Raw genomic sequence first — 12,856 nt, 5'->3', positions numbered from 1 at the left:
GAGACTCGTGAGAATTTCGTGCACTATTCTCCTGGCTTTTTGACAGAAAGTTGGAAATTATTTCCAAGTTAAAAAAAAAAAAAAAGTAACATACCTCTGTTCAAGGCCTTTTAAAATCTGAGGACCGCCACTTTCAACCACCTAATTTTTAAAGAAATCATCATTAGAACAGTATGGAGGTTAGTAATAACATTATCCGACGTAGGTGCAGTTAAACAGACATCTAAGACTCTCCAATTCAAACTTCCCAGGGCTGTCTTCTGACATTACAGTTTAATCAGCTTCAGATCATCGCCGTCATACTGTAATAACTCCGGTTCCCCTTCCTTCAACTATTCTATTCATATTAATGATACTCTTTAGATACCTGTGACATCCGTAAAGCACTACAAAGATTCAGAAACACACAGCCATCTATACTCATTTACCCAATAATTTTATGAAATGCTTTCCTCAGCTCTTAGCTAACTTTAAGACATCCAACATTATAGATACAGGTGTAGTGCCCGTGTACTGCTCCCTCTTCCCTTCCCCCGGTACTCCCAGCCCCACAAATTGAACCTGCCCCTAAACCTAGTCAGAGTGTACAGCAGTTGGCAATGTGCTTTCTGGGAATATGGAAGTTTTGAGATCTGTCTGCGGGGACTCATGTCATCCTAGCGCTCATTTAACTGCACACAGTGCTCCTTGCATACACCACAGGACACACCGCGGCTTGTCTGCTCATCCACCTGTTGACCGTGGACATTTCGTTTATGTCCCTCTTTTCTGTCAGTAAGAACGTCAGAAAACATTTTTGTATATCTCCTGCAACAAGCAGGCATGTTTCTGTAGACCATACACCCAAGAAAGGAAATGACTAGATCAGAGATGAGCGTGTCCAACCTGACTGGGGACTGCCGAGTGCTTTCCGAAGTGGCTGTCCGGAGACGTTACCCATCGCTGTGCGCACAGCTTTGCCACTTCTTGGTATTAAGAGCTTTTAAATTTTTGCCAATTTGATAGACGTCATAAAGGCATCCCATTTAATCTGCAATTTCCTTCCTACTAGGGAGGTTGTTTTGTTGTATATTAATTGGCCATTTGTGATTCCTTTTTATTGAATTCATGTTCTCTGCCAGATGTTCTAACGGGAACTGAATTTATGAACTTTATGTCTGTGGCCTTCTTTTCATTTTGTGTATGGTAGCTTTTTGTTGAACTAAACTTTCAAAGAAATTCTTCTCCATCCTCTGGTCACAATGTTCTTAATTTTCTTCTAAGTGTTCCTTTTCACAATGAAGTCAATTTTTAATCTACTTAAAATTCTCTTTTGTATACAGCATGAAATCAGTCTTCTTTCCCCAAATCAAAAACAAACCATGCCAGCTCTAGTTACTGGACAGTTCTCTTTCCCCAACTACTCTGTGAAGTCCCTGCTACATTAACCCCTTTCTCATATTCGCACGGATGTGCGTCCAGACAGATGTCAGGCACACTGACCCGACTGCTCTTGCACCACTGCCGTCCTTGGCAAGTGGGTCCAGAGTAGCGTCCACACTAATCCCTATCAAGCAAGCTTGCAAAACTAATGATTAGTTCTAAGAGTTTGGTGACTGTCTTTTCTGATTCTTACACTTCTTTTTTTGAATAGAAACAGGACAGGACATCCTTGTTCCCGACTTTATCATGTCTATTTCATTAAGAAGTGTGATATAAACCAGTTTCTGGTAAATTCGTTAGGCCAAGAAAGTTCCCATCCATGTTGGATGCTAAGAGGATTTTTTCTTAAACCATGAATATGTACTGAATTTATCAAATTACTTCTCTATAAATACTTCAATCATATGGTTTCCCCTGTTGACCTGCTCATGCAGTAGACAGAGGACACAGACTTTCTAATGTTCAACCACTCTGACGTTCCCGATCCTGCCTTCTCTTCATTTTATTTCTGTCTTTCCTTCTTCCCCTCTGTGTGTAAAGTTTAACACACAAACAGGAAGGCATATAAATCACAGGGACAGAGCTTGCTGTATGCAGGTAAAGAAAGAGCCTAAAATTATAAGCACTTCAGAATCCTTCCTCTACTTGACCCCCATTACTACCCCCATTCCCTCCTTCCCAAAGGTAAACACTGTCCTTCATTGTAAAACCACAGATTTGTTTTGGCTGTTTCTGAACTTTATACATCTGGAATTGGGGTATATTCTTTTGTGTCTGCCTGCTTTCTTTCACTATTACCTTTATGAGATTTGCTCACGTCCATTTACGACGACGGGCACTTTATCCATTGTTGACAGATGCCCGGGTTGTGGCCAGCTCCAGGCCACCACAAATATTGCTGCTATGAGTGTTCTTCTCAATGTGTTTTAGCACATATGCTAACTATATGCTCATGTATTTCTCTGGGGTAGACAGGCATACCCTGGAGAGACTGCAGGTTCAATTCCAGACCACCACAAGAAAGTATCACACTAAAGTGAGTCGAATGAATTTTCTGGTTTCCCAGGGCATATAGAAGTTATATTTATGCTAACTGTAGCCTATTACATGTGCAATAGTGTTGTATCTAAAAAAACAATATATATACCTTAAAAATACCTCATTGTTAAAAAATGCTAACCATCCAGAGCTTTCAGTGAGTCATAATCATTTATCACAAATCACCATACCAAATATAATGAAAAAGTTTGAAACAGAGACATGAAGCGACTAACTGCTGGAAAAATGGTGCTGGAAGACCCGTGTGATGCCACAAGCCTACAATCTGTAAAAAATACACACCATCTGCGAAGCACAGTAAGGTGAGGTATGCCTGTATGCCACTTGAGAATGGAAATACAGAGTCGCAGGGTTTATATGTGTACAACCTGAACAGATCACGCCAACCCATTTAAGGTAACTTCTACCATACTTTTTCTTTTATCTTTAAAGGCACGCCTCGTGTTTTTTATAATTGCCAATCTCTTTTTACTAGTTTAAAAGATAGTTCCTTCAGAAAAAAAACAAAATTTTGTCATAAATCCATTTAAAGAACACATCACCTTTCTGATAAAATGGCTGGAAGCCAGGAGTTGAGACATGAAGGACACTGACAAGAATTTAAAATGCCGCAGCTGCTTGCTAGTGTGAGTGTCTATGTTAAAAATCTGTAGCATTTCTTCTTGTGATTCACTTTTAGTTGATACTGCTTTGGAGACAGCATCTGAAAAAGAACAAGACAAGTGACCTCACTCATCTTCATGTGAAATCTTTAGAGAGATAATAAAGAGCATGAGCCACGGGATATAATTGCCTGAGTGGAATTTGTGACTCTGTCACACCCAGCTTTTCCTCTTCTGAATTAGTGAAAGATGTGTATTTATCAACAAAATACCTAAGAGCCCCGAGAAGAGAGTGTGTAAGACAAAAACAAACCAACAAAAAACCCAGGGCAACTGAGACAAGCAAATGAAAGACAAAAACACTACAAAAGATGTCTTTAAATTTAAGTTGCCTCCATTCCCAATCCTGAAGCCTCAGAGGTATTTACTTGGTGGCCCGCAACAGACTGAAGGAGGGTCCTCTCTAGCCTTCAACATTTAACTCGAAAAGTTCACAGATGTGTCTCCTAAAACTTTGTAGAATCCCATATCCAAATTTATCTAATATAAAAGGGTTTGAGGGTGCAGTAACTGGGAGTCCACAGCGGGCCACTTAAAAAAACACTGTCCTAGAGAGTGACTCAAGCTGAAGACTTCTTCCACAGACAGGTCACTACATACAGCTGTCCAGGCTGGTCTGTCCCTGCCAGACCTAAGCAGACTGTAGGATCAGACAAGTTGCTGCTGGCCAAAACAGCCAGCTGTATAGACAGTCCCCGTAGAGTCCTTAGTATCTTCTTTCCAATGCTCCTTGCTGCTCTGTTTCAAAGGGCAGAGAACTAAGAACACATCGAACCCTTTCTTAAACCAGTCTCACTGGTGCTGCAGTTAGTGGAATTTTTTTCGAGACTCATATATACAGTAAAATTTTAATATTTATTTTTAAAGATTTTATTTGACGAAAGAGAGAGCGCGCAAGCAGGGGGCACGGGAGGCAGAGAGAGGGAGAGAAGCAGGCTCCCTGCTGAGAAGAGAGCCCAACTTGGGGCTCAATCCCAGGACCCTGGGATCATGACCTGAGCCGAAGGCAGACGCTTAACCAACTGAGCCACCCAGGCGCCCCTAAAATTTCAATAGTTACCAAAGTTGTGGTTTTTTTTGGTCCTGTGTCTTCACAAATATTTTAATGGGAAGACAAGAGACAGCTAATAAGCTAATAATTTGCTGTCATTTTACCATAATGCATCCTGTACACCTGTTAACACTCCACAGCCAACATCCACACAAAAGCACAGAAGTATAAAAGCCAATGAGTAAGAAGTGGCAAGAAGTCCTACTTTCTATTTTCCATAAGGATTTGAGAAGACACACAACATACACTTAAATTAAAAATTATTAAGTTACTTGCAAAAAACCCTTTTAAAAAGATGTACTACGTGCTCTAAGGATAACCTGCACGGTCTTCTGCTTCTCTTGATCCTTCAGATTACACAGTAATTAACACCTGATTAGTAATAATTAACACCTTACCTTCTTTTTCCTCTGGCAGCTTTATTAAGTACTGAAGAATATTCATCAAGCTTTGTATCTGATGTTGGACACTGAATTCACAACACACTGAAATCCAAAACTCAGTGTCTGCCTCTAAAATAGCGTCCTGCATAGAGAAGAGAAATAGATAATAAAACTATACCTATCAAATTTATGTTAATAAGTACACATTAGGGAAATGTTTTAGAAGTATTTCTTGGCATGCAAAGGCATTATGTATTGTTCCTTACAGTCACATGTATCAGCAGATGAATGAGTTATTGAGTGTCCTACATAAAAAAGCCAATTTATGAGAACTATGTGGGCATAATTCCAGGAAAATCTGCATTGTGATTTCTAGCCAAACTGAATGTGCTCCTTTACTTAGAGTAGGTCTAGATCTATTCCCAGATCCTATGTCTAAAAAGTCATTTAAAAGCAGTCCTTGGGGCGCCTGGGTGGCACAGTCATTAAGCGTCTGCCTTCGGCTCAGGGCGTGATCCCAGTGTTCTGGGATCGAGTCCCGCATCAGGCTCCTCTGCTGGGAGCCTGCTTCTTCCTCTCCCACTCCCCTGCTGTGTTCCCTCTCTCGCTGGCTGCCTCTCTCTCTCTGTCAAATAAATAAATAAAATTAAAAAAAAAAAAAAAAAAGCAGTCCTTGACCTAGAAGCTCTGCCCGCATCTATGTAAATGAGGCTCTTTAAAACAATCACCAGTGCTGTAACAATTTTGATGATTCTGACACTCCTCCCTCTCCCCATGAAATGCCTTCAAAACCATTTTCAAGAGACAGTTTGATTACTTTACGGCTGGACTCTGTTAGGCTTAAAACAGAATCACCTATCATGGCCCTACAGAGCGGTTCTCAGGAAAGTCAAACCACCACAGCAAATGATTTGTTGCTACTGAGGTATTTAGTGCCACAGGCTCTGAAAGCAATTATAAAGAACGTCAAAAACATCTTTAAAAACAGTTCTAAGTACTGTTCAATAACAGACATAAGCATCACCGGACCCACAGATAAACTGGAAAATACCACACAGTGTGTGTGAAACATCAGCATTTCCTTCTAATCACCCCACCCTATACTCTGACCTTTTCTCCACAGGCAGCCACCAGCACTGTTTTAGTGACATACTGTTCAAAAAGCAGGAGGAGGAGAACCCAGAGGAATCTTTCTGCACCTAATGTATCGACAAGCTGAGCAAGGATGGGGAGGCGTCTGTGCTCTGGAACGTGCGGCAGCGCGTCCACAAACACATGAATGACTTTCACCACGACTCCTTCCACGTTTCTTGTGACTTCGACAGAGTCTCCAGCATCGGACTGCAGAAGAGCAAGCAGGGCAGTGAGTAGAAGCAAGTAACCCTTCACAACAAAGCTTTTACGTGAACATGGGAAGGCCTTCAGGTGTGCCCCAAAAAAGGCATCAAAAGAATGTGAATAATCATGGACATTAGTAAACATTCAGTGAGTACAGATGACATCCCAGGCACTGTATGGCCTCGAGGGGAATACAAGGCATAGGATGTGAGCCTGGCCCCAAAGATTTATTGTCGGTATGAACAAGATACACGTGGGGAAAGACAGCAACAGGAGGTGCTGAATGACAGATGCCAAGTATATGGCACTTAAAACAAGTCTGCTCTCAGGCCAACCGGGAGCCTTCACACATCAAGCAGGATTTGTGTTCTGCCCAGAGAAGAATGGGTGTAATCCACGTAAGCAGAGCACAGAAGGGGCCAACAACTCCCTGTTGCTTTCAGAATAATGTTCAAACAATGTAACTCTGGAACTGATACTCCAGATATGGTTGTGGAATGAAAGAATGAATGAACCAATACCCTCTACTTCTCCCAGTCTCAACACTCTGCACTCCACACATCAATCTACATTACATTCTTCACACACACTGTACACATTCCTGGACCTTGCCATTTCATCAACCAAATCCTGTCCTTCATTCATATCAGTTCAAATTCTACTTCTTATGAAACTCTGTGGTCTTCCTGGCCCATAGGTGCTGTCCTTTACCCCGAACTCTTCCAGCACTGACCTATTCTACTGGCATATATGACACTGATGCATATAGTTATTTTTAATACCTGTGTCCTGTACTTCCCAACATGTTGGACACAGACAATATCAACCTAATACCAAGATTAAAAGGAAATGGTGCTGAAAATGGTCATCCCAGGAATGGTCAATCATGTGAGGAAGACATTAACAACAGGTGCGGGTAAATAGAAAATTCAAGCAGATGACCAGGCTCTTTATCTTCAAGACTGCTTTTTAGTCTCAAACGGTTCATCCTTACTGGCAGAGACTCAATCGTCTCTGAGTACATGGCTCGTAAAGAATGCCTGGAAAATGCCGAATGCATATTAACAAATTTGCCACTGTAGCTCTAAAATGTCCTATCTTCATTGACCTGCGTAAGGGTATTATCCAACTGCAATGTCCCGAAATATACAGCAAATTTAAATTCACTCTGTCAGAGTAACATTAAGATACATGTATAGTTACACCCTTTTAGCAGAGCAGAACCAGCTATGCATGTTTATTCAATTTTTGGAAAGGACATTGTTACAATTCTTAGCTTCACCATTCTGAAATTTAAGAAGCACAAACACCTGAGCATTTCAGAAAGACTTTTCATGTCACTTATGTACTTCTACTTTTATAATATGTAAAAATTTTAGGGTTAAAAAAAATAAACACTGCGGCGTCTGCGTGGCTCAGTCAGTTAAGCATCCGACTCTTGATTTCAGCTCAGGTCTTGATCTCAGGGTTGTGAGTTCAAGCCCTGCGCTGGGCTCCACACTGGGTATGGAGCATACTTAAAAAAATTAACAAAAAACTACTTATGGTATAAAGACAGCTTACCTGAATAAGTGCTGGAATAATCATCTTCACTGTCTTGTTGATAACCTGAAAACTGTAAGTATCATCTAGACGCATGACATTGGCTCCCATAAATGTAAAAATAGACATGATATTGTGTAGAACTTTATCCTGAAAGAAAACACATCTTTCAACATTTTCCATTTTAAGCACACCAAATATCAATGATTCATTATAACCCAGCAATAAAAGAAGAAACAACCCTGTTTAAAAATGGGCAAAGGACTCCCAAAGACACCTCACCAAAGATAAAGAAATGGTCAATGAGCACTTGAAAAGATGCTCAACATTAGGCATTTAGGGAAATGTAAAAACCAAATCATAAGAAACTTCACACACACTAGGACGACTTAAAAGAAAAACAAAGGATCAACCTGTGAAGATTTGGAGAAATTAGAATTCTCATACACTGCTGGTGGGTAGAAATTATATAGATGCTTTGGAAAACAGTATGGCAATCTCTCAGAAAATTAACTTCTGACTCAGCGATTCCACTCCGAGGTATACACCAAAGAGAAATTAAAACATGTTCATACAAAACCTCATGCACAAATGTCCACAGCAGCATAATTCACAATAGCCAGAAAGTAGAAACCAACGGCCGTCAACTGATGAACAAATAAGCAAAATCTGGTATACACATACAATGGAATATTATTCAGCCATAAAAAGGAATACGGATTCAAGCTACAACAAGGATGAACCTTGAAAACACTGTGCTAAGTGAAAGAAGTTAGACATTAAAAAGGGCACATATAGGGAGGGAGGAGTTAAGATGGTGGAGGAGTAGGGATTCCCTTTTTCAGCTGGTCCCGAGTCAAGCTGGATAGGTACCAGACCATCCTGAACACCCACGGAATCAGCCTGAGGCACAGGAAGATACATCTGGATCTCTACAAATGAACATCTCCAGCGCTGAGTATTGAGGTACGAAGCGGGGAGCCATGAAACCGTGCACAGATATCGGAAGATAAACGGAAGGGGGAGGGAGCCGCCGCGTTCGGGCGCCAGGAAGCGGTAGCCACCTGCATGGGGATGTGGGCAGACCCATGGCGGGCACCCGCGAGAGAGCAGACTGAGACCGAGCGGGGGAATGCGCGAGATCAGTCTGAACACCGGAGCTCTGGTGTGCGCGAACCACACTGAAACGGAGCTCCGGAGCGCACGGGTGGCGGCCGGTGGCTGGCGGTGTTAGAAACACAAAGGACAGAGACGCGCTGGCCCTGGAAGTGAGGGCTGGGATGCCGGCTGTGGGGCGCACATACCCGGGACGCTGCAGGGTTGAGCAGCACCAACAGAAACAGAGTTAAAGTGGCCAGAATACCAGTGGAGAACGGGCCGCAATCCCTCTGTTCTGAGACAGAGGCTGAGATTTGGCTACTGCTGCTCTCTCAGAAGAGGCACAGGAAACCGCCAGGGAAAGCCACCAGAGAACAAAAGCCTGGAAACACCAGCTCACACTGTGCCCATCCCCATACCCCCTCGCAGGGGACACGGAGACTCTATCTACCCAAAGAGGGTTGCCTGAGTATTGGCGCTGCAGGCCCCTCCCCCAGAAGGCAGGCTGAAAAATCAAGAAGCCCACATGCCTAAGGTCCCTATAAAACAAGTGCACACTGCCTGGGTCCTGGTCAATAATTTGAGCTCTGGGCAACCCCGCAACCTCTCCTCATCAGAATGACGAGAAGGAGAAATCCCCCCCACCCCCAGCAAAGAAAAGACAATGAGTCTGTGGCCTCTGCCACAGAACTAATGGATATGGATATAACCAAATTATCAGAAATGGAGTTCAGAGTAACAATGGCCAAGATGATGTGTAAACTTGAAAAAAGTATTAACGAAAATGTTAATGAGAATATAGAATCTCTAAGGGCGGAAATGAGAGCGAATCTGGCAGAAAATAAAAATTTTATGAATCAAATGCAGTCAAAACTAGAGGCTGACGGCCAGGGTGAATGAAGCAGAAGAACGTATCGGCAAATTGGAGGATGGGTTAGTAGAAGAGAAAGCTAAAATAGAAACTTGGCTCAAAAAAATCCAACCTCAAGAATGTAGGTTACGGGAGATTATGGACTCAATGAAACGTTCCAATGTCAGAATCATCGGCATCCCCGAGAGGGTGGAGAAAAACAGAGGTCTAGAAGAAATATTTGAACAAATTGTAGCTGAAAACTTCCCTAATCTAGCAAAGGAAACAAGCATTCGTGTACAAGAGGCAGAGAGGACCCCTCCCAAGCTCAACCACGACAAACTTACACCACGTCACGTCATAGTGCATTTCGCAAACATTAGATCCAAGGATACAGTACTGAAAGCGGACAGGGCAAAGAAATTTCTCACGTACCAAGGCAAAGGTATCAGAATTACATCAGACCTGTCTACACAGACCTGGAATGAGAGAAAGGGTTGGGGGGCTTTTTTTTTTTTTAAAGATTTTATTTATTTATTAGACAGAGACAGCCAGTGAGAGAGGGAACACAAGCAGGGGGAGTGGGAGAGGAAGAAGTAGGCTCATAGTGGAGGAGCCTGACGTGGGGCTCGATCCCATAACGCCAGGATCACGCCCTGAGCCAAAGGCAGACGCTTAACCGCTGTTGCCACCCAGGCGCCCCTGGGGGGCATTTTTAAAGCTCTTTCAGAGAAAAACACGCAGCCAAGGATCCTTTATCCAACAAGGCTGTCATTCAGAATTGATGGGGAGATAAAGACCTTCCAGAATCACCAGTCATTGACCAATTTCGTAACCACGAAACCAGCCTTACAGGAGATAATAAGGGGGGGTTCTATAAAAGTAAAAAGGCCGCAAGAGTGACACAGAACAGAAAGTCACAATCTATAGAAACAAAGACTTTACAGGCAACATGGCATCATTAAAATCATATCTCTCAATAATCAGTCTCAATGTAAATGGCCTAAATACTCCCATAAATACCACAGGGTTGCAGACTGGATAAAAAGACATGACCCATTCTTTTGCTGTCTATAAGAGACTCATTTTGAACATAAAGGTACATCCAGACTGAAAGTAAAGGGATGGAATACCATCTTTCATGCCAATGGACCTCAAAAGAAAGCTGGGGTAGCAATTCTCATATCAGACAGATTGGATTTTAAACTAAAGACTATAGTTAGAGACACAGAAGGGCACTATATTATTCTTAAAGGATGTATCCAACAAGTGGAGATGACAATTATAAATATATATGCCCCCAACAGGGGAGCAGCAAGATACACAAGCCAACTCTTAACCACAATAAAGAGACATATAGATAAAAATACATTAATAGTAGGGGACCTCAACACTCCGCTCTCAGCAATAGACAGAGCACCTAAGCAGAAAATCAACAAAGAAACAAAACCTTTGAATGCCATACTAGATGAGTTGGACCTCATAGATATATATAGAACACTACACCCCAGAACCAAAGAATACTCATTCTATTCTAATGCCCATGTAACATTCTCAAGAATAGACCATATTCTGGGGTCACAAAACAGGTCTCAATCGATACCAAAGGACTGAAATTATTCCCTGCATATTCTCAGACCACAATGCTTTGAAATTGGAACTCAACCACAAGGAAAAATTTGGAAGAAACTCAAACACTTGGAGACTAAGAACCATCCTGCTCAAGAATGATTCGATAAACTAGGAAATCAAAAATCGTTTAAACAATTTATGGAGACCAACGAGAATGAAAACACAATGGTCCAAAACCTATGGGACACTGCAAAGGCAGTCCTAAGGGGGAAATACATAGCCATCCAAGCCTCACTCAAAAGAATAGAAAAATCTAAAATGCAGTTTTTATATTCTCACCTCAACAGGCTGGAACAGCAACAGAGGGACAGGCCTAATCCACACACGAGAAAGCAGTTGATTAAGATTAGAGCAGAGATCAATGAATTAAAAACCAGGAGCACAGTAGAGCAGATCAACAGAACCAGAAGCTGGTTCTTTGAAAGAGTAAATAAAATTGACAAACCACTGGCAAGGCTTATCCAAAAGAATAAAGGACCCAAATTAATAAAATTATGAATGAAAAGGGAGAGGTCACAACCAACACGAATGAAATTGGAAGGATTATTAGAAACTTTTATCAACAGCTTTATGCCAATAAATTAAGCAATTTGGAAGAGATGGAGGCCTTCCTGGAAACCTATAAACTACCAAGACTGAAACAGGAAGAAATTGATTTTTTAAACAGACCAATTAATTATGAAGAGATTGAAACAGTGATTAAAAACCTTCCAAAAAACAAAATGCCAGGGCCTGATAGTCCTGGGGAATTCTACCAAACATTCAAAGAAGAAATAATACCTATTCTCCTAAAGCTATTTCAAAAAATAGAAACAGAAGGAAAGCTACCAAACTCATTCTATGAGGCCAATATTACCTTGATCCCCAAACCAGGCAAGGACCCCATCAAAAAGGAGAATTACAGACCGATTTCCCTAATGAATATGGACGCCAAAATTCTCAACAAGATCCTGGCTAATAGAATCCGACAGTACATTAAAAGGATTATCCATCATGACCAAGTGGGATTCATCCCTGGGATGCAAGGTTGGCTCAACATTCACAAATCTATCAGTGTCATAGATTTTATCAACAAGAAAAAAGCCAAAAATCATATGATCCTCTCAATAGATGTAGAAAAAGCACTTGACAAAATACAGCATCCTTCCCTGATTAAAACCCTTCAGAGTGTAGGGATAGAGGGTACATTTCTCAATCTCATAAAAACCATCTATGAAAAGCCTATAGCAAATATCATTCTCAATGGGGAAAAGCTGGAAGCCTTTCCCTTAAGATCAGGAACACAACAAGGATGCCCACTCTCGCCGCTATTATTCAACATAGTACTAGAAGTCCTTGCAACAGCAATCAGACAACAAAAAGGGATCAAAGGTATTCAAATCGGCAAAGAAGAAGTCAAAATGTCTCTCTTCGCAGATGACATGATACTCTATATGGAAAACCCAAAAGAATCCACTCCCAAACTACTAGAAGTTATAGAGAGATTCAGTAATGTGGCGGGATACAAAATCAATGCTCAGAAATCAGTTGCATTTCTATACACGAACAATGAGACTAAAGAAAGAGAAATTAGGGAATCCATCCCATTTACAATAGCACCAAAAATCATATGTTACCTTGGAATTAACTTAACCAGAGACGTAAAGGACCTATATTCTAGAAACTAGAAATCACATTTGGAAGACACTGAAGAAGACACAAAAAGATGGAAAAATATTCCATGCTCATGGATTGGAAGAATTAACATAGTTAAAATGTCCATGCTACCCAGAGCAATCCACACTTTCAATGCTATCCCGATCAAAATACCAATGATATT

The 12,856-nt window shown here is 41.4% G+C and overlaps 1 protein-coding gene across 2 annotated transcripts in view; it reads right to left on the bottom strand.

Annotated features, from left to right (window-relative positions):
• Positions 1–12,856, bottom strand: part of HEATR1 (HEAT repeat containing 1) — a 52,916-nt gene that overhangs the window by 9,230 nt on the left and 30,830 nt on the right. For both annotated transcript variants that reach the window (XM_026504022.4, XM_026504021.4), the window contains exons 29-33: positions 7,479–7,607; positions 5,688–5,918; positions 4,593–4,719; positions 3,024–3,184; positions 95–141 (exon numbers count right to left, since the gene is read on the bottom strand). In XM_026504022.4, the coding sequence (XP_026359807.1) occupies positions 95–141; positions 3,024–3,184; positions 4,593–4,719; positions 5,688–5,918; positions 7,479–7,607 (695 nt within the window). The remainder of the gene's footprint in view (positions 1–94; positions 142–3,023; positions 3,185–4,592; positions 4,720–5,687; positions 5,919–7,478; positions 7,608–12,856) is intronic.

The sequence above is a fragment of the Ursus arctos genome, unplaced genomic scaffold, assembly GCF_023065955.2.
Source record: "Ursus arctos isolate Adak ecotype North America unplaced genomic scaffold, UrsArc2.0 scaffold_7, whole genome shotgun sequence".
NCBI classification, from domain to species: domain Eukaryota; kingdom Metazoa; phylum Chordata; class Mammalia; order Carnivora; family Ursidae; genus Ursus; species Ursus arctos.
Note: the sequence above shows the minus strand (reverse complement) of the source record. Positions and strands in the feature narration are given on the sequence as shown.